Source organism: Contarinia nasturtii, unplaced genomic scaffold (genome assembly GCF_009176525.2).
Source record: "Contarinia nasturtii isolate CC-2019 unplaced genomic scaffold, AAFC_CNas_1.1 Cnas_scaffold_129, whole genome shotgun sequence".
NCBI lineage: Eukaryota > Metazoa > Arthropoda > Insecta > Diptera > Cecidomyiidae > Contarinia > Contarinia nasturtii.
The window spans coordinates 6,151,459-6,173,464 of NW_022197486.1; the positions used below are offsets into that span (position 1 = coordinate 6,151,459).

The window sequence follows — 22,006 nt, forward strand, 5'->3', positions numbered from 1 at the left end:
TGTTCTCTTGATGACACAAAGTATGTGACAATATGCAAATCATGAATAAAAATAATTTGTAGTGTTCATGTCTTTTATATGTTCCCTTAATTGTATATGAGATAATTAGTTAAAAAAGGATGGCAAATATTTTCCAAGAAAACAACTTGTACACCTCGACCTTTTGCACCTTTCTCTGTCTACAAACACTGATTATTCCTAGAATTCTATTATATATGACAATGTGAAAAGACCTGATTAGAGAAGAATTACGAGAATGACAATGGCAAACCAGTGAGTGGCTGTATTTCAAACGAAATTATTCGAACGAATACACAGAAACACAACAACTCCGTTGATGTACGCGCTACACTTAGTTGCTTAGTGTGTATTTGTGTTAATTTCGACTAAATCACAGCAACGAACAAATTTTTTACATTTTTCTCCAAACAACGTATAGAATAAGGACCTTTTGACTGTCTACCTGTAACCAATTTTTGAATGCAATGATGTTTTTCGGAAGAAGAAAGTTTCATGTGTTTCATAAATGAGGTCATAGGGTATAGAAAAAATACAATCATTATGATGCTAATGACTTTCGGGACTTTTTTTTGGGTAGATAAGCTTCTTCAAACTCATTTTTCGATTCCATAATCTACATTAAAATTCAGAGCAATTGGTGTAATACTAGGGGCTTTTATCTTCAAATGTATACGATTTATACTGTAAATAGTGAACTATATTGCAAAATCATCTGTAATACGCGCAAATAAATTTGCAAAACTGCATATATTTTGTGTATATTTCGTCCATGGCATGTTTTTTCATTCTCTTTTGTGCGGATATTCTTCGATTCTGTGTAGCTATACTGTGTGTGTGTGTGTTCACTGCAGTTTAAAATACACCTTATTCACTAGTATAGGCGAGAAATTTTAATCATGTATATGATGAATAGGACGTGAATATTGTGTATATATAAATTTGTATGAACGAATACATAAAAGCCCCTAGGTTCGTGTACAGCTCTGGCTATAATTATAACTAAAACATTAATAACGTGAATTTATTTTCGGGTAAAACGATAAGATTAGAATTTCCTATGATTCATCTAATTTATTGTTTTGACCCGAAAATGAATTACTGAATTAATTGCTGAAACAACAACAATCGATTTGTCGCAAAAGCTTGAATATGCCACAGGTCACACATGTGTAGAAATTAGGGCTTATTGGATTTAAAAATAAAACAAATACAATGTATGGTAAACATTTCCTTCAATCTTATTAATTGCCAAATACTATAATTGTTTATACCTTCAAATAAAAACAAGCAAAAAAATATATAATTGATCAATAAGTCAAAAGTATTATCATTTTTATTATATGCAGATGCGAAACTAAAAATGTACAAAAAGAATTATGGTGTTAAAAAAAGAATCGTATTTATTTGATTTTGTCGTAAACTTCTGGTCTTCTTGCTCTGAACAATGGTAGTGCCTCTCGAACTCTTTGCAAAACTTTTATATCTGATGAATAAAGATAAAATGAATGAGTGTGCAAATAAACAAATGAAATATCCATTGAAGTGCGCAAAAAAACCGACCAATTTCATGGAAAATAATTTCTTCTCGTATGCCAGCTTCTGTCAAAATCTTTCCGGTTGGATCGATAATCATGGAATGTCCATAGATTACATAATTGGATTTTTCATTGCGTGCCGGTGATATTGCAGCCACAAAGAGTTGATTGTCATTAGCTCGAGATCGATGGAATAATTCCCAATATGGAGGTCCAATGCAGAGATCATATGCAGCAGGAACAAACAGCACCTCACATGCTACGAATTAATCAATGTTTTAAAAATCAAACAGTAAAAAGTTTTAAGATGAACTCACCCGATTTCCGATACGTTTTGATAAATTCATCAAAAAAGGCATCATAACAAATTGCAACACCGCATTTGATACCGTTGATTTCAAAGGTGGTTGTATTCTCTCCGGGCGTAAATCTATTCACTTCAACAATATCACTTTCATTTTTGAAATGAATATCACACAAATGAACCTTAAAATTAAATTCAAGTTTGCTATTGAGTTGCACATATTTGTTTAAATTATTTTTCACTTACTTTTCGATGTTTTGCGATCAATTCACCCTTTTCATTCCAAACTGTTGCCGTATTATAGAGATTTGCACCATCACGTTCAACAATTGAACCGCCTACTATGTGTAAATTAAATTTTTTCGCGAGAGCAGACAGCGTTTGACATGTTTTGCCATCTTTTATTGTTTCAGCATTCGCATTCAAAATGGGAAGTTCTGTTTCATAAGCAAAAGTGAAACATTCGGGCAATGCAATTATATGCGGTTGATGTTGTTTTACTGCTGTTTCAACTAATTCCTCCAGGTGGCTTAATGTTTGTGTTAAGTCGCCTTTATCCAAAAACTGAAGCAAACATATTCGTAACTCTAAAATACAAATATTACTAATCAGATATTCTGAAGTAGAATGGAAATATATACTCACTTGTATTTTCACATGATGCCATTGTTAAGAAATTAAATTGAATTGAATCATAGCCTAATGGAAAAGCGAACTGCTTCAACTGCAGCGTTTAAAACTCGCTCACTTTATTTATATAGCTAAAAAATGTTTCACCATTATTACATACAATCCTACTTGGAGAGACTATAACATCACATTCATACATACATTAAGAATTTTTTTTTTCAATTGTTCATATCATCGGTGTACTAGGGGATTAACACATGTCTATTTTTCAGTGAAGTGACATTTCTCATACACCGATTTCGGAGCGGTATCTCGGAATTGGTTTAGTTCTGTGTGAACTGAACGGAGCAAGGGGAACGTTCCGAGAATGGTTTGCGTGGCGACGTGAATAGCAATTCACACTAATATACACCCACAGCCATTGTACGGTGTGTATACTACACAGTGTAAACCATTGTCGGAACGTTCCAGTTCGTTTGGTAAGTGAAACCAATGAAATGGTTTGGTTTTGGTTCACTTCACTGCTATTTTTTCTACCGACTGATAAATAAATGATATTTATACACAAAAAATTATACAATGAAAACTAGATGACAAATGCGGCAGCCGGCAAATGTTACACAAATTCGACAAATGTTACACAAAGTATCAAATTAGCAAAATAGATGGATTGGTAAGCTGTGTAAAATGCGATTTTTTCAAAAAAAAAAAAAAAAATATTTTTACATTTTTGAGTTTTGATTCGCTATTATAAATCGCTAGTTTTTCCTAATAATGTTTGTTAATATTACAATTTTTCCAAAATTAATTGTGTTGCTCCCCTAGTCTGTATACAATTGATATTTTCAGGCGTATCAGAATTTCAGAGTGCATCTCAATTGGTATGAATGGAAAAACATGCCGTGTAATCTCTCGTGAGATAGTTATTTTTATTTGAGCTCAATGAAATTTGAGCACTGAAAACAAGCACAAGGCTTATTATAGACAATATTATTTCAATTCTTTGCACATTGCGTGTATTATCTTGTTCAAATTATAAACAGCTTTATCAATTCCGGAAAAAGCAAAAAAAAATCTTGTTTTATAATATATCGCCAAAACGTAGGCATTTCAATTTATTTTTTTACAGATTTTTTTACTGTTGTAATTTACTTAAAAACTAATTTTTTTTTCAAATAATTTTTACACATGAAATGTTTTTTTCGGCCAGATGAATCAGGTCAGCCATATATCGTTAAGAGCTGAAATGGAGTGAAAACAATAAAAGTGATTGTAAGTTATAGTGATTGTAATTATAACCATAACAATCACTTCTATTGTTTTCACTTAATTTCAGCGCATATCATCATCGTTTTCGCTATGCAAGCTTGCTGCAGGTAATGCACTACAAAGGCGTGGAAATCGGCTTTGAACCCAACTAAGCGCAGCAGGATCAGTGATTATCGATTTCGGTTTGTCATAATCTGCACTATTCCAAATTGATTCCAAATTGATTTTTTTCATTTCAGTGTGCAGTGATTTCTTGAAATCATGGACATCGTCATCCCAAATTTCTTTCGATTTTTCAAGAGTTTCGTTCAATTCCAACTCAAATGTTTCTCTTAATGTTATCCATGAATTAACATCAGTGCCGAGCATATTAACCTTTTCATAGTCATGACTTATTTTTTCGTGAGTTCGGTGAACAACTGCAATGCACTGTTCAAAGTCCTTGAAATTATTCTCAATCAAACCTCTAAACGATTCTTTAATATCCGTTAATTCAGGTGAGAACGCATTGTCGATAGCATTTAATGTGCTAGTTTTAAAAAAATTCACCTCTTTAATTACTTGTGAATATTCCACCACATCTATAACACAATTCACGGCTGCACGCGCAATTTCAGCGATGGTCTCCTCGACTATATCATGTATTTGTTTTTTCAAATGTATCGTATTACTAGAAATCGTTTTCAAATTTTCATTCACTATATTCACTGAGTCTTTCAATTTTTTTTCCAAATCTTTGTATAATTTCGTCGATTTTTTTCTAAGAAGTTGGATTTTCTCTAGAAAAAGATCATCTATATCACATTTTCGATGTTCCAACACTTCTGTAATGATGTCTTGAAATTGGTTTTCTACTGCTTGTGTTGAAGCCTCATTTTTAATATACTTGTTGACGGCTTTGTTGAAAATCGCTCGCAATATTTCTTTCTGATAACCCTTCAGTGGAATTATTTTCGCTTTTTTCGTGACGCATTTCGTCATGAGGCAGTTCAAATAATGCAGCATTTCTTCTTTTTGTGATTGAAGAATTTCACTTTTTAATCTCAATTGAGAGAATTGGAGCTTCAAAATTTCAACCATTTCATCCACTTTACCACTACCACATGAGTTAATAATTTTTTGCGCATGATTTCTGAGCAAAGTGAAAACTAGCAATGGTTGAACAGATTTTTTTACTCTACGTCGAAATTTTTTATCACTTTTAGGTTTATTGATGGCCTTTCCCTCAGTCAAACCATTTCCTAATGCTCCTTCAGTCGATTTTGGTTTATTTTGAATATCTTCTAGATTAATGACTTTGTTTGTCATTGTTGTTTCCATTCTTATTAGTTGTAGTTCAATTCGTTGACAACATACGAGTATATTTTCCAAAATAATAACCGTTGCAATTCAATATTATAAGTCGTAGCTAATTAAATGATGTGATTTTTAACGGTGATCAGATGCATACCAAATGTGTATCATTGATTCCTACCTTTTCCCACCAATAAATGTATAAAAATTATGTACAAACTCGAAAGATTCAGCTAGTCTTGAATAAATATTATTTTTTTTGTTTTTATTATTTGATATTCTTTTCACACAAAAAAAATATTCACTTGATAACACAAAATAGAAGCACTGTATGTGACAATATGCAAATCAAAAATGAAAAGAATTGGCAATTTCTTGGTTCATTTCTTAAGTTGCATTTTCTTAATAAAACACAGACAAACATTTTCAAAGAAAACAATTCATAAACCTCGACCTTTTGTACCTTTTACTGTCTACCTGTAACACATTTTTGAATTCATAGATGCTTTTTGGATGAAGAAACTTTCATTTGTTTCATAAATGAGGTCATAGGGCATAGAAAAAATACAATAATTATGATGCCAATGACTTTCATGACATTTTTATGAAACTCATTTTTCGATTCCATAAAATGTAGATTAAAACACAGAACAATCTGTGTAATCTTCTATCTTCTATATCTATAAAAGCAACATGATTATTTATGGGCACACATTCATACAATCGTCACCGTATTCAAATCTGTGTTTCTAAATAAACGCATGCATCTACAATCGTCCCATTTTGCATAACAGAATTTCGGCATTTGACTTTCTCAATGAAAAGTACGACGGACTCAAAGAGTCTTAAAAAATATGCTCTATTGTATCGTTATAATTTATTGAGAATATTACTCGTCATTACCACACATACTCTGATAGTACTTCAGTGACTCCGGTATGAAATGAAATCATTGGTTGTATATTTACTGTTCAGCAGCGTTTTGCTGCTGAATTTCCTGAATTTAGGATGCTGAAAACGACATGCGTTGTGTCGTAGTGCATGTAGCACGCCGGTGCGACTTTACATCTTATTTCATTGCGCCACATATTTCTTCCTCAAAATCAGATAGGCAGCACAAACATACGCGTGCTGTTTGTCTTATTCGATGCGTATGTGTGAGTTGCGTATTTTCCATTTTATACAGTATGTTTCATTATAGAGAGAGGTTGATTTAACTACCACAAATTTCAAATATCCTAAAAATGTTTTTGGTGTTGCCATATGAGACTCTAAGCTACTACGCCAATTAACAATGACAGCTCTCAAATCAGTACAGTGTTTGTTGTGCAACGAAAACATTATTTCCGAACATTTTCATTCACGGTTTGAAGCCGTTTTTCTGCATTTGCATCCAAAAGGACAAAGAATGTCGATCACATCGACTGCTAAATACATTAAAAAGTCAAAAGGGTTCGTAATAAAGTGAATCCAGCAGTATAAGCATGAAAAAAAAGTGAACGACCAGCCCAATCTGAAGCCAAACTGAGCCTCCTCGCAACAGGAAGATAAACGGAGAGTCAAGTTGTTCGATAAAAATTTAGGTATGTTGTTGAGCCAAGGTGTTGAACGGCTACGCCGTCTTAAAATAGAGGTCTCGCGCTCTACTATCAGGAGAAGATTAGATGTTGCCGGTGTTCGTTATCGCAGTAAATTGAAGAAACCGCTTTTGACAGAAAACCAGAAGAAAAAGGCACTGACGGGGCAAAGCAAAATTCAACAAGAGATTGGAGCGAAGTTATATACACTGACGAGTCATTCTTTTGGCTGGTGAATAGCACTACCCATGCCTAGTCTAGAGCCCAAAAGAGAATGGTCGTTCGCACGGTAAAGTATCCGAAAAAGGTGCATGCTTATGGTTGCTTTTGTGAAGCTGGTTTTGGAAAGTTGACCATATTCACGGGGATTCCAAGCGCCGTGAGGATGAACCAACATTATTCATCGACACAGTTACCCATCGCTAAGAAGTTCTATGGCAACCACAATTCGAATTGGCTTCTATTAGAAGACAACGATCCAAAACACAAAAATCGTCTATGCAATGCTTGGAAAGAGGAAAATGACATTAAACAAATGGACTGGCCGCCACAGTCACCCGATTGCAATCCGAACGAAAATTTTTGGGCTATTATTAAGGCATGGCTTCGTGGTAAAACATACCGCAATTTGAAGCAGCTCAGTTCATTCATTCAGCGCCAGTGGAAAGGTTTTCAAAGCGAATATGCTGAAAATTTGAGCAAAAGTATGCCGAATAGATGTGCCTGTGTGATCGAGAAGGCAGGAGAATGGATTAAATATTAATTTGTGGCGCCGTAGCTTAGATACTAAATAGAATGTATATAAAATAATTTTGTAAAACTCTTGAGTTTTATTATAAAAAATCAACCTCTCTCTATAATGAAACATACTGTACACATTGAGAAAGAAACGTATGGCTTGATCTATATTTCTCTTTAGCCCATATGAAATAATATGCAAGCCCTGTTTAATTTTATAATTAATTTAAATAATTAACAAAAATTTGAGCATGTTCCAACCAAATTATTTTTTTCTTCTCAATGTATAATAGAAATCTAAATTATAATAGAAATATTTTTTAAAAAAATGCATGGTATACTTCAGCATTGAAACTCTTTATTTTTCTGAATTACGCTCAAATAATTATATATTATAAAATATTTTGTTTCATTTTTATTCATAAATAATACTTTCTCATAAAAAATATAAAAGCGATAACGCTACATTTTTCATAAATATTAGAATGCATTTAAAATATTTTCTGTAAAAATGTTTTCCCTTCAATAGTTTCTATCTGTTTTGATTGAAATTGCATATTTCAAAAAAAAAACTCCTCTGTTGTTGAGAAAAATCGATGAAATTGAAAGGCATAGAATAGATGTGTCTTCTGTGATGATTTATAAACTAATGAAAACAAAGAATATTGTTGCTACTTCTATCAAATTCACAATCAGAAATTAACAGTAGAAGCGCAATATAACTTAATTAAATGAATGATATTAAACAAAATAAAAATTCGCTTGTGATGTATATTTTTCTTGTAGACTTTAATCTGTGTATTATTATTTTTTTGACACAATAGCACCGAAGTTGGAAAAAAATAAAGACAAAATAGGAAAAAAAAATAAAACTTTATATTATTGCCTCAAATCTGGTTAATGTCAAATATTTTAATATACAGTGCCGATCAAAAGTTTGAGACCACCGATGTATTTTTCATACAAAATAACGTAAAATACCATTTTTTGAGGTTTCGAAAAAAAATATCTTTTTTATTCTCAGAAATCAATGATTTTTGGCATATTGTTTCAATATTTCATGAAGAACAAAATAGTAAATATCTTGCGAAAAATATTCACTGGTTTTGAAATGGCAAGTCCTTGAATTCAATCACAGATGAAAATGACAAATTTTGTATTAAATTAAATTCTTTTTAGCTATCATTTCAAAACCAGTGAATATTTTTTTCTATATATTTACTATTTTGTTCGTCATAAGATATTGGGACAATATGCCGAAAATCATTTATTTCTGAGAATAAAAAAGTATTATTTTTGAAACCTCAAAAAATGGTATTTTACGCCATATTGTATGAAAAATACATAGTAGGTGTCAAACTTTTGATCGACATTGGATTTGATGCTTTTAAAATGCCGAAAATTATATTCGACCATGTTGAAAAGTCGTACGAAACCATTTTCTATTGTAAAATATATTTTCAATTTCACTTTTTTCGCTGTTATTTTAAAAAAATTACGTTTTTGGAAAATAGTTTGTTTGTGTTTTGTTAACGGCGACTGTCTTTATTTTTTTTTTTTTTTTTTTGTAAAATATTTATGTGAAATATAAATTTTGACGACGAACTAAATCATTTCCTATATGTATTCGATAAGTCAACTGTTTTTGTTTTGTATTTATGGACATAAATTATTAATTAGTTGTATGGTTCATGACATTTTTGAAGATGTTTTAAAGGTTTGTAAGCTATCTGTTTTGCAAAGAGACATTTTGAAAAATGTTTTACTGTTTAAATGCATTTAAATGTTTGTACTTTTCATATTGGATCGGTTAAGTATTCGGTGAGAAATAATGTGCTGTGATGTGTCCTCGTTTGTGGTCCATTTTGATTAGTATGCTGTGTGAATGCTTCAGATTCGCTTCCTATATATTTTTCTCGTCACAAATGACGTGCAATTTACGGCCTTGGATAATGTGCAGACAAATAAAGCAAAAGCAACAAAAAGATTCTGGAAAGATAAATGGCAATTAGTATATTTAAAACAAAACGAATTCTCTGAATTTCATTTGTCTTGGGTACTTTTTGCGCATCATTTAAAACGACACCGCTTTAAAAGTATATGAATTACAAATACTAACCAATTTGGCATCGCGAAAAATGTATAAATTATATCCTTCAAAATGTGGTATCATAAATAAAAACTCAAGATGGGAGCGTACAATTGGCATTGAGGAACGTGTTAAGGTAGTTTGCTGATACAAAATGAATTGTTTATTCGTTGAATTTGTTCAATTGGGTTTTAATGCCCTCCACTCCACTGTTAACTGAATTTTTTAAATTTTCCAAGTTTCCATTCAGGTCCTTTTCCTTGATAGCACCGAAATATACGCCGGCTGCAACAATGGCAGCTATCACAAGAACGATGCAAATCACCGACAACAGCATATTCAAAGCACAACTGCAACAGCTAAAATTTAAAAGAAAATTTATTCAACATTTTTTCGTTTTTTCGTTGAAAAAAAAAATTTGTGTAAAAAAAACAATTTGAGAACATTTCATTCAATGCAATGTTGTTTTGGTAGAGAAAATATAAAAAAACATGACATAATATATACATCTGTCTAAGTCGTCGTAAATTATTGTGTCACTTTTTTGCTCTTCTATTTTTGGTGGCATGCCATTTCGCAGAGAGAATACGATGACGATATCATAACATTGCGTGCACTACATTAATGTCACATATCGACACAACCGATACCATTTTTGTGTACCATTTTCTATCAGCCATAATATAATCGGTTTTTTTTCCTGGCAGCTCAACAACATAATACAGACAAGTAAAACTTTGGGTGTGGCACATGAACATTTTTTTTGTGCTGTAAAGAATCTGCTCGTGATAAACAATCCAATTTGTTTTATTGGTGAGGTCAATTTGAATATTTGTTTGTGTCTGTGTCACATCACGGAAACACAACCAAATTAAATTCCCTTGGACCATGCACTAGACTATACCCTAGGTCGGTTTCACATAAACGAAAAAAGAAAACACAGACTATTTTGGGAATTAATTGCATGTACTCCGTACAACAAAAAATCAATCGTCAGCCAGTTCGTCAAGGCACCGAATATAATGGGATCGGTATACATTTTCAATTTGGAATTTTTTTTAAAAGTGGAGATTATGACAATGAATAATTAAGCAAAAAAAAAACGTACAATTAAGGAAAAATGAATGCAAAATTGAGAATATGCTTGAAAAACTGTTCTTGAGTCGAGTTTTTGAAGCAATAGCTAATTAAACTGTTATATTGTGCTATTTCCGGCCATTTCACTAAATATTTCAGTCGGATCTACCGGCTTTCCGGCATATTTTGTTTTCGCTACACACAACTGACATTGAACCGGTTCATTGAGAACACACTTCAGAATATCGTACGGTAAATATCATAACGATTTTTATGCAAATATCCTCGAATAAAAGAAAATCAGCAAATGTTTTCACAAAGCAAATGACTCAATTGCAAAATAAATTGTCCTTGACCTTGGTTCAGTTTCTTTTTTCGCTCGATAATCGTAACGTAAACATTAATGACCGGCATGTGGACATTTGAAATGTATACAAATAGTAGATTTTGTTTCGATTAGAAGTAATATTTGTGTGATTGACCTCAATTGAGTACAGTCCGCTTGGTCGGCATATGAACACCGCCATGAAAGTTTATTGTCCTACCTGGAAAATGTTACATAACAAACTATTTCCCATGATGCATTACGGTAGCATAATTTTTACAACACCACAAAGTTGACCGAATTTCTGGGTATATTTGTTGATTGAACAAAATGATTGTAATTAAAACATCGATTTCAATCAAAAGAAAAGAGGAAGACAATAAAAATGCGATTCGAACGAAGGGCAATCGCACTTTGAATACTGCAGTTGTGCTGCTCTCTGACATTTATAAGTTCAACCCTATGTAAAGACATTGCTTTCCTCTTCTTCTTCATTTGCAAGAAGCATGTGCTTTATAGCAGCTTAACTTTGAGATACCAGGTGGCAGCACATCTGCGTGTTCGAAACCCAATACATTGCTTTAAATGGAGTGCGAGCAGAGCGTGGATTCGAACAATATGAAAAGAAAACCCAAATAGTACACATGCGACGAAAATAGAAATTGACATAGATTCGAATTATTAAAAATTCATTACCTATCCACTTTTACTGCGTACGCTAACGATGAGATAATTATGAATCGATTTGAATGGTAACCGTATGTGAAACGGACATAGTTTGTACTAATTTTTTGGTAATCAATTTCGATTGACTGTACTTCTTAAACAGAGTTTTTCTTCCTCATTTGAGAAATGACAAGAATATTTTCACTGCATACCGTTTATAATTGCAAATAGTTAATTTGTCTATTCGCATTGTCAAGTACTTCAGTGGTGTTTGGCGCCATCGTCTGACTTTCCTCAATTTTGATGCTACGCTTTCTGACATTCCGACGCGTGAATGGAGAATCATTTCAGCATATATTTTTTATTCATAGTAATACTATAATAACTGAGCATCTGAGAAGGGAGGAGATAGAAGACAAGACAGAAAAAAGTTGTTGCAATGGCGCCAGTATTCTTTTGCCGGGCAATTTTGAGCATTGAGTTTGCCGGCACCGGCGACTGGAGAAAATGAAAATTTGCGATGATGTGATCGAATTCAGAAATCAGACAGATTAAGAGCAATTGCTTAAATTTATGTGATTCAAATGTTTGACTGTGCACAGTGTGCCCCATTTAATTGCAAACGAAGAGAAATCGGCGTTCAGACATAAATAGAAAAGAATATAATCGTATCGGATATTGAAATAACATCGTTCGCTTTTTGTCATCGCAATAAATTCATTTCAAATGCTGCTTTCGATTCTCTGCCATTTTTAATGATAGCAAAACATTAAATGAGCAACGAAAATATTTTTCGAGAAAAAAAGATGACTGACGGCTTACAAACCATCGCCAGTAGATTAAATCACAACGATGTATGCAATCAAAATTTACATACTAAAAATGCAATCGTATTAATGAAAGTTTAAAGAGGAATTGCAGAAAAATGGCCATATCACATGCGATTGAGCTGCACTCTGGAGAATTTCTCGTTTAATTAACATTAAAATTGAAGATGTAACAACATGATATATTGTATAACAAGTGGTGATGACTAGGTTATCAAATTAGTATCAATGGGAGCAATATTCACAATGGGTCTGATGTTTGTGTGTGTCCATAGTTGGAGCGGTATTTCGTATCTGTGAAATATATGTGTCATGAATTTCATATGTCATTCGTTCGTTTAGGTATGTTGATGTGCAAGCATGTGGAAATAATGATTGACTAAGTGCAAAACTGAAACAAAGAGAAAATAAACAAAAATACAAACGTTCAACAGTATGAATGAAAATGTCATTTTGTTGTACAAATTGGTTAAAAAAAATCGGCGAATTTGTTTGATCAATTTCTGTTTATCGCATATTTAAGTGCAATTGTTTGTACAAATTTTTATCGCAATGTGATTGGCTGTATATTGTTTTATTTGTTTCACGCGCTTGATTTCATTACACAAAATTTTCGTTTTTTTCTCATCTGTTGGCCATTTATGAAAAGTCATGGCATAATTCATTCGATACAAAGAAAGAGAGAGAAAGAAAGAAAAAGAGTGTGAAGAGTAAACCGCATTGGCTTACACTTCACTAATGAAGAGTGGGATCAAAGCCACTTCGAACCATCCTTGAGCACTTACTTATATTACGAACTGAACGATTTTCATAATTAAATGTATCTAACTATTAACACTATGGCCTATTGGCATATTAATGCGACTCATAGAAGCCACTCATTGACTTTTTGTGACTTCGAAAAAAAAAACACATATTCATAATTTATCGAAGTGTTTTTATTTTTCTAATAAAAACTCATCCATTTCATACGATCTCTCATTATATATCACTTCGAATGAAAATAAATGGTTCGAAACGAAAAAGTCGCTATCTTGTTACAAACACAGAAACGTATTGCTCTTTTACATGAAACCATTGATGTCAGCGAAATGACAGTGACAATTGTGATAAATCATTTACAACCGCTACTATATTGATCATATCGAATACTTTCTTTGGAATTATTTCACTTCCATTCGAAATTGTACCAGATATCAGTAAAATATTATGAACACAGACTCAGTAAGCTGAAGGGAAAGACACGTTTTGTTCTTTTTTAGTTTTTCCAATTTCCAAGATTATGTCTACCGCTAGAGACATAATTATAAAAACCAAGGGTCAGCCCTGACTGAAAACGATTGACATCCCAAAACTACAAAAACAACAGAGACTGCGTGAGGCACAAAAACGGATTGATACATTTAACTTGAAACGTTTATTGTATCGGAATGTGAGCACAAATTAACGAAACTCTTACTCTCAAACACATCATAACATTTTTAACTTGAAAGAAATATCAAAAAATAGTAATTTTTATAAATTGCGCAAATATACCAACTGAGTGAACAATTTTGATAAAGTATAAGGTTGAGTTCGATGCACATGGCTCACTTCTACGTTACAAATAAAAAATAAATTATAAGATAAAGCTATTATTTCGGTTTTCCCTTTGTAATTGGATTACTTTTGCAACGAAATTAACTCGAAACTAACTCAATTCAATTAAAAATGGAACACATTCATTTTCTATACCGATTTTTTTTTTAAATTAAATATATGTTCATGCTACGTCGAAAGTTCGGTACTTTCTTATCACAAAAACAAACGTTCCAAGTGTACGTTTAGTCATCGAAATTACAAACAATTAATTTTGATTCATTTCGTTTATTGTGTTTGTTTTTCTTTCGTGACTTACAAAAAAAAGCAATGACTCTTGCATCAATATCACGTTCGAACGATGAGCTAAGATAGTATTAGTGATGTATGGACATTTAAAACACTGTACAAAGAATTGAAGGCACAAAATTCAAATTAAATGAAAATTTACTCCAAAAACGCGAAGATCATTGACCGCGCATCATTCTCATTGGAATCGGTGATTTGTAAAAGGGAAAATGTTGATTGAAAAACAAATGATGGCTGTTTTAAATTTAGTTGCATAAACTATAGATTAGAGATATATCTGTTAGAGAGTCGATCTACTAGACTCCTTTCTCTGGTCTGTGTTTTTCAAAAACCACAAGTCTTAAATTGTTGGATGCAATTAATATAACAATAACATTCCGTATAAAGAAAATCGTACATTGATTGCACTGCGAGATAAATGAAATCGAAACAACAGAGAATATAAAATAAAAAAAACCATAAAAAACACCAACATTATTGTTTGATGCTCTTTTTAAAACAATTGTCGTCCACATAATGCAACAGTGAGTGAGAACCTGTTTGAATGCAATGCAATTGTTACAGTTGCATGTTCACATTACTAGTCGTCGTTTTATGAATAATTTCGTTGTTGGATAGATCGATTTTACTTACCAGCATGCAACTTGGCCAGCTAAACACTTGCACATTGTGATTTTATAACGTTTTAAATTACGGACAAAAAACAAATTGTATTGAATTTAAAAACTTTTGTATCTGTTATTCCGTTTAGACTTTTGTACAGTTGATGCGTTGAATATCACACAGTCGACTGTTTATCCAATTTAATTCAATGGGTGCAGAGTCTTTTTTATTATTCGGCTTTTTGCGACGCTTTCCAACGTCGACCTTTTTTTTCTGTACGCCGTGACTGAACGGTGTTCGAACGAATACTAAATAAAAACAAAATATGTGTGCGTTGCTAACATGAACGGCCGCCGTACTCAATATTGTCTGTGCTGTGAGTGTATAAGTCTATATCTCCCTCTTTCTCGTTGTGTACATGCTACTTATGTGCGTACAAACAATTCATACACTACCGGAACGCTGTATATTTTCTCATGTATGCAATATCATTTTTGCCTCTTCGTTCTGTGTTCGTGCATCGCACAACAGACACCATTTGAACACATCAAACAATCCATCCATTTAGACTAAATCTCATGTGAATACAAAACACATACTATTGCATCCACTAGCTCACTGTATCCATTGTTATGTATTCTATATTGGAATGTCGATACGATTTCGTGCAACAAGCGCGTTTATGAATAGATTTTCACCCAAAAAATACGTGCCGCTTGAATTTCAGTTTTGTTCTTTCCATGCAGCAAACGTTTTTTTTTCTTCATGAATTTTTATCGAAAATAACCAAGTTTCCTGTATTAAAAAAAATCGGAAATTATTTGATAGCGACTTAATAAGTCCGGATGTACTTTGTAACACGATGTATTCTCAATACCGATTAAAATTCGGTTAATTTGAGCGATTTGAAAGTATGCAAATAATTTGGATTGAATTTCTTCAATTTTAACCAAAATCCATTGAAATTAATATTACCAATTGTTCAGATTTGCAACGTAATTTGTCGTTTGCCGTATGCATTGCCATTATCTAATAACTATTTGTAAATGATATTTATTTGCTCTTCATTTCATTTATCTGTTGATAACCATACAAATGCTAATAACAATTTACATTCAAGTGTTTTGAATTGTGCGATATCGTTTGTTAAGTAAAGCAATAAATTAAATGAAATAATAAAATTAAAAACAAAAATCGTCATTAGACACTTTAGAATTATCAAGAACCATTGATTAAGCCAAGACTTGAAATGCCCTTCATTTTTCTTATTGATAAGCATTGTTATTAAAAAAAAAGCAAAAATATAAAGTAGATACTTCATCTGGTGGGTGTGTATATGAGGTTATTAGGTAAATTAACATGATTTGCAATAAAAAAAGCGATTCAACATTTATTAAGGTAAATAAATAAAATTATAATTTTTGAATAGATTTCACCTATAATAATCTCTAGTAGTTTATTTTCACTATTTCTCAACTTAGCAATTTCTTTGAGCTTTTAAAGATCTTTGTTTTTTCCATTCCTAATATTTTATAATTTAGCGTATCTTTAAATTGGTCCGAGTCTGCATTTCGAATGTGAACATTTTGATATCAGACCAAAAAGATCAATCGTTCCATATTAGTCCAATAATTTCCTTTAGTAAAACAGATCAATTATTTTTAGCCATTTAAGTAACATGATATGAGTACAAATAATATTGCAATGCTACTTCAATGGTTAATTGCATCCGAAACATTTTAAAGCATAAATTATCAAAAATTGTTATTTTTGAAATAATTGTATTTGTGTATTAAATATGTACACAAAGAGATATTTTAATCAACACTTTGATCAAATTTTTTAAATTTTTTTGAAAATCGAAAAGAATGTTCACAATTTACTTATCAAATACAAAGAAAATACTGTCCAACTAGCCATTTTAAATAAAAATCGTAGCAAAAAGATGAATTGAAATAATTTTAAAAATTTATTAACAATAAACGTATTCGATTTGCATGAATTTACAATTTTCGTTTTATTTTCTTTTAAATTAAACTATATTCTGTTCTAACATTGGCTCTTGCACCATTAGTCTATCGAAATTGAGTCGACTTAAATCGATGGTTGTGAATTCACCGTGTACAATTAATTCGGAAATGGCACGACCAACAGCTGGTGCCTGTTGAATACCATGCCCACTGAATCCGGTGGCAAAGAAAATATTATGATAATATGGATGCAATCCGACAATTCCATTTTCGTCAAATGTATTAAATTCATAAAAACCAGACCATGCCGATTGAACTTTTGCATTTTCAAATGCTGGTATACGATGGGCCAAATGCGGCCAAATCATTTCATCAAAATAATTATAATCAACATCCATATTCTCACAGGATGGTTCATCTTCAAGGGATGGACTACGTCCGACTAAATAATTTCCACCCAATCCATCACATCGAAAATATGTACTCGTCTTTGGATCGATTGTCAGCGGCGAATTAAACACTGGCTTATTTTCACCTTGTGATTTTATTGTGTACACATAACGTTTTCTGTAAATGAAATGAAATCAAAAATGGTTTCAAATCGATCAAATTAATAATGAATGATTGTGTACCTTGGTTCGACGGGCAATGGAACCGATAGCATACCGTTGCCCGTACCAATTCGCAAAAGTTTCGCCAAATGTCCTGACCAAGCACCAGCTGCAACTATACATGTGGCAAATGTAATACGTTTTACTTCACCGGTATTCAATTTAACAATGACATGATTTGTGGATTCATATTCGCCATCTGGTACGCCTTGAACGCAAATGTTTTCATTGTTTTGAAATTCAAAACTGACTGCTTCGCCGTTTATGTATTCAGCGCCCATACTTTGTGCTTTGTGTTTGAAGCCCATTAGTAAACTCCATGGATCGAACCAACCTTCTTTTTCCAAACCAAAACAACCTGTAATCAAAGCAAATAATACCATTTTGTAAATTTTGCAATTTTTTTCAAAAAAGAACATTGAAGAAATTTACCCAAAGCAATATCATCAACATTTAGCCAAGGAAATCGATCTTTTAATTTTTTTCGTGAGAGCAATACATTTTTGGCACCTAAACGATTTTGTAATGTTGAATTCTTTTCCAATTGTTCGGCACCCTCTTCGGTGGCCAAAAATAAATAACCGTGTGGTACAAAATTTACATTCACATGATCGCCCAAATAATGTTTTGCATTTCGTAAAAAGTCGGCCGCATGTAATGACATCAAAATATTTTCTTCCAGTGAAAATTGTTGACGCAAACCACCGACGGACAGTGTGGTTGATGCTTTTTCATATGAGTTATCTTGTTCGAGGACGACAACACGAAGTCCATCACGTGCTTTATCCTTTAAATGATAGGCAATCGATGATCCGATTGCACCGCCGCCGATAACAACAATGTCGCAATGCGATGGGAAAAATTGTTCTTCGGGAAAACCGTCCTCTTCACCAAGCAATGTATGCTTCCACATTTTTGCATTTTCACGTACCGATTTATCATTCATTCCTGGTATATACTTTTTTAGTCGCATAATATCCGCTTTCAATATGCGATGCGTTCGTTTAATTGGATCTTCAGGTGGCGGCCCTTTCAATGAACTTGAATCAATAACTTTCCAATCTTCGAGCTTCTTTGGTGTTTCCTCTGACGATAAATTGTTTTGATTCACAGATTTATCCTTTTTATGGCATAAACATCGTATAGTTTGATGGAATTGCCGTGATAAACGAGCAAATGGAGCACGGGATAGAAACATTTTTAAATGAATTTTTTTTATTTAATTTTACATTTACACTACACAACGGTCGATCTTGTTTTGCAATTGATAATGTAGTTTTTCTGATTCTTATAGCAAATTAACTGTGCAATGATTTGATCTGATAATTAAATGAAATCAATTGTCACAATTATCGCTGTTGACTCTTGTCATTTATTTATTGTAATAAAAAGGAGTTATCTTATCATTGTACAAGTTCACAATTGTTTCTTTTTCTTTTAGATAAAGATGTTTGGTTATTGATACCGCAAATGTCACATTCGCACATGAAAAACAACACACACGCATACACATATTGTGTTTGAAGTTGACAGATTCAAAGTATGTAAATAAAGTGAAGTACTTAAGGAATGGAAAAGGCACCAAAGTCATTTTTTCAATGAGTTTCATTTTGATAGTAAATAAGCAAAAAAGGGTAAATTCCATAAAAAAAAGATCGATCCGATGCTTCCGAAATAATAACAAAAAAAAAATGATGAAAGAAATCGAAAACATGTCCATTAAGAGATTTGTTGAATATAAAGTTAGGTGGATTTGAAAGAGTTTGTGACTTCGATACTTTGTCACATGACTCAAAGATGTCGCTGTATAAAAGCTTCGGCGAAAAACTTCTTTCTTTCAAACAGTTTACTTTCTATCGTCTTTGATTTTGAATTCGTTCTAACCGATTTTTCTATCGTTTTTTTGTTGTTTGCTGTACTCTTCACTAACGGCTTCGGCATTTTTCTTCATTCGCTCCAATGCATATTGTATGACAATGTAGACTCTGTAGTAGTGAAATCAGTAGGAAAATCAGTTGAAATATTCATAATATAATTCCAATGCATGCTTCTATCTGCATACCTTCAGACACAGTTCGTTTATGTGAAATGAACATTTTTTGCCATCTTAAAATGAGCAATGATTTGCATATCGATGGCATAGACATTATTTTCAAGATAAAAAGAAGGGGCCGACTAAAATTACTTCCTTTATGTGCTAAAATTTCGATGTCCGATTCACATGAAAAATATCGTTTTTTTTTCTCTTTCAAATGTTGTTTTGACTCAAGAATAGAAATGTCAACAAAAGGAGTAAAAACGAGTTTCCATTCCCGCAATAGAAGAAGAAAGAAAAAAAAACTGGATAATGAATTCACATAACTAGCGATTCATTTCATCACTCGATTATGTCTGGCGAAATATTTTGTGAGAGAAAATATGAGAAAAAAAAATCTTCATTTTCTACTGTCTATGCGGCAATAAAAGAGTTGTGCTTATGTGTGGTAATACAAAATGTGTTTTGTTCCTTTTTTTTGTAAATTTAGATTCCATCAATCTTTATTTAAAATCCATACACTCAACAAAAGAATCACATTTTACACAACAAAGACTAAAAACCGATTTGGTTGATTGCTTCATCGTTTTGCAATCTCTTTTTTTTCTATTTACCTTAACTCTTTCTCGTTCCTACTTTTGCATTCTTCTAAAAAAAAGGAAACAAAGAGGAGAAAAAGCATTTAACAAAGTTTCAATTCACTTTGCATGATCTTTTCCATCGTTAATACCGAAAATGGTTCAACGTAATTATGTGCCAGCACACATGGTCCACGAAAAACTTTGTGTCCACACTAACAATGTTCAGCTCTTGTAAGTCCGAATGGCAGAACGAGATGCATAATACAAAAATAATGTGCTAAATATAGATAAAAGTAAGTAAAAAAGGGTTTGAATCACCCATTGTAGCAGTAATAATAACTAGCTGCAGCAGAAGAAGACAACCAAGTCTCTTAAAATAGTTTTTCGTAAACAGTAATTCATAGAAACTGCAACCGGAATGAAACAGCAAACAGGAATTCAATTGAAGATACTCGTTTTGTTCTTTTCATACTTGTTTTTTTTTGGCAAAAGACCGTCACTGCTGTATGGCCAAATTCATTAATGATAGTTTCTGTGGACAGGCGGGAAATGTTGCAAGAATATAATATCTTTCAGCGGTGCAAAATAGATTTTCTCTGCTCATTTTATATAAGAAATGAATTTAAATTATGTAAGAGAGAGAGAGAGAGAGAGAGAGAGAGAGAGAGAGGTAAGATGAGGTATTGATTTGGTGTAAAATAATTTTAAGAAAACTGGCAATGATGCCGATATTGCATCGTCGAGGGGGAAACTTGTGACTAAGTAAAAAAAGCATAAGAAACCAAATTTAACGATTGTACATTCAATCTTTTTATCACCTGAGTGTTGGAAATTGCGTAGAAAATGCTCGAATCAATAGACAAAATGCAGCTGAGGAAGTGATTTATACGATAATGGTCAACACAATGAAATAAAAGTAATGTTCAAATTTCAAAACTGACTAAAGCGGCTATTGGCTGTGACCGTTGTCAATTTTCGTTTTCTTCCTCTTCTTCTTCACGGCGATCTAATTTTTTTTTTGTTAGCTAATATTACGAGGATGACGATACAAAAATCGGTGCTGGGAACAAAATACCAATGCTGTTGAATAAAAAGTCGATGCCCTTGCCCTTTACCAAACATATCTTTGTGTTGTGTGTGTGTGTGTGCATGTTTTATTCAGTCGCATAATTTAAAACAAACCGAGATTGAGAGACTCACGGTATGTGAATCACCGTGAGTAAATCGAATAGCAAAAATTACACAACATAAACGTACCAAAGACGACGAAAAAAAAATTGAGGGAGAATAAGAATGAATGTGATTCTCGGCTCAGCGCCAGCCATTCATACATGCTCTCACACACACACATGCATGCATTCGGTGCGATATAGACCCTTTGATACTTTTGTTGCGCTCAGTTTCATTTCACTTCAATTAAATATTACATGAAACAAAGTCAAGCGCAATAAAACTGCAGAGCGCACGGCATACACACGAACACACACACACACACACACACACACATCTAGCTAAAACGGTGTAACAATGGAACAGCTGCATAAAAATGCCTTTATCCTACAATTGAAAATGTAGAATGAAGAGAGAAAAAATGACGACAGAAAAAGTCGTAATAATAATAATAATAAAAAGAAGAAGACGAAGAATTAAACCGGCAGAAATACCAACAAAAAATGTCGACGCTATCAAAGTAAGCAATTTGAAGGGGAAGAATTCTACGTCTAATATGGTGGTTTAATATATAATTATTGAAATAAAAAAAAATCCGTATGTCTCCTTTACCGTTCAATTGTAGTGTGTGTTTTTTTTCTCTCTCTCGGTATACTCGATGTGTTCGACTGATTCAATATGTGTCTTTCAAAAATGTTCGATTTTTTTTTGTTTGATGCAAAAGGTTCAAACAGCCACAATGATTGGTATACAATTTGAAAATATCAACAAAAATCGAAAAACAGCCGGGCGGCATGG

The 22,006-nt window shown here is 32.6% G+C and overlaps 2 protein-coding genes and 1 long non-coding RNA gene across 3 annotated transcripts; all 3 read right to left on the minus strand.

The window, feature by feature from the left end:
* Nucleotides 1-1,367: 1,367 nt before the first annotated feature.
* On the minus strand, nt 1,368-2,639 carry LOC116346957 (omega-amidase NIT2-like). The gene is made up of 5 exons (XM_031777292.1): nt 2,506-2,639; nt 2,107-2,447; nt 1,874-2,042; nt 1,582-1,815; nt 1,368-1,504 (listed from the first exon to the last, which is right to left on the minus strand). Exons 1-5 carry the CDS (start codon nt 2,525-2,527, stop codon nt 1,422-1,424), a joined length of 849 nt encoding a protein of 282 aa, XP_031633152.1. The 5' UTR covers nt 2,528-2,639; the 3' UTR covers nt 1,368-1,421.
* Nucleotides 2,640-8,911: 6,272 nt separating this feature from the next.
* On the minus strand, nt 8,912-15,153 carry LOC116343144. Its single transcript, XR_004201299.1, has 3 exons — nt 14,872-15,153; nt 9,487-9,815; nt 8,912-9,356 (listed from the first exon to the last, which is right to left on the minus strand). It is a non-coding gene; the product is annotated as an uncharacterized LOC116343144 (long non-coding RNA).
* A 1,634-nt stretch (nt 15,154-16,787) lies between these two features.
* Nucleotides 16,788-18,854, minus strand: LOC116347174 (FAD-dependent oxidoreductase domain-containing protein 1). Its single transcript, XM_031777694.1, has 3 exons — nt 17,855-18,854; nt 17,444-17,780; nt 16,788-17,378 (listed from the first exon to the last, which is right to left on the minus strand). Exons 1-3 carry the CDS (start codon nt 18,618-18,620, stop codon nt 16,874-16,876), a joined length of 1,608 nt encoding a protein of 535 aa, XP_031633554.1. The 5' UTR covers nt 18,621-18,854; the 3' UTR covers nt 16,788-16,873.
* Between the last annotated feature and the right edge of the window lie 3,152 nt (nt 18,855-22,006).

What these genes read in the sequence shown, in the direction of transcription:
- LOC116347174 (XM_031777694.1), bottom strand. Translation starts at nt 18,620, where the DNA reads ATGTTTCTATCCCGTGCTCCATTTGCTCGTTTATCACGGCAATTCCAT. An exon ending in TGTTGATGATATTGCTTTGG is followed by an intron (nt 17,781 to 17,854) that starts GTAAATTTCTTC and finishes CTTTGATTACAG; the next exon opens with GTTGTTTTGGTTTGGAAAAA. An exon ending in CCATTGCCCGTCGAACCAAG is followed by an intron (nt 17,379 to 17,443) that starts GTACACAATCAT and finishes TTTCATTTACAG; the next exon opens with AAAACGTTATGTGTACACAA.
- LOC116346957 (XM_031777292.1), bottom strand. Translation starts at nt 2,527, where the DNA reads ATGGCATCATGTGAAAATACAA. An exon ending in GGCATCATGTGAAAATACAA is followed by an intron (nt 2,448 to 2,505) that starts GTGAGTATATAT and finishes TTTGTATTTTAG; the next exon opens with AGTTACGAATATGTTTGCTT. An exon ending in TGATCGCAAAACATCGAAAA is followed by an intron (nt 2,043 to 2,106) that starts GTAAGTGAAAAA and finishes TTTAATTTTAAG; the next exon opens with GTTCATTTGTGTGATATTCA.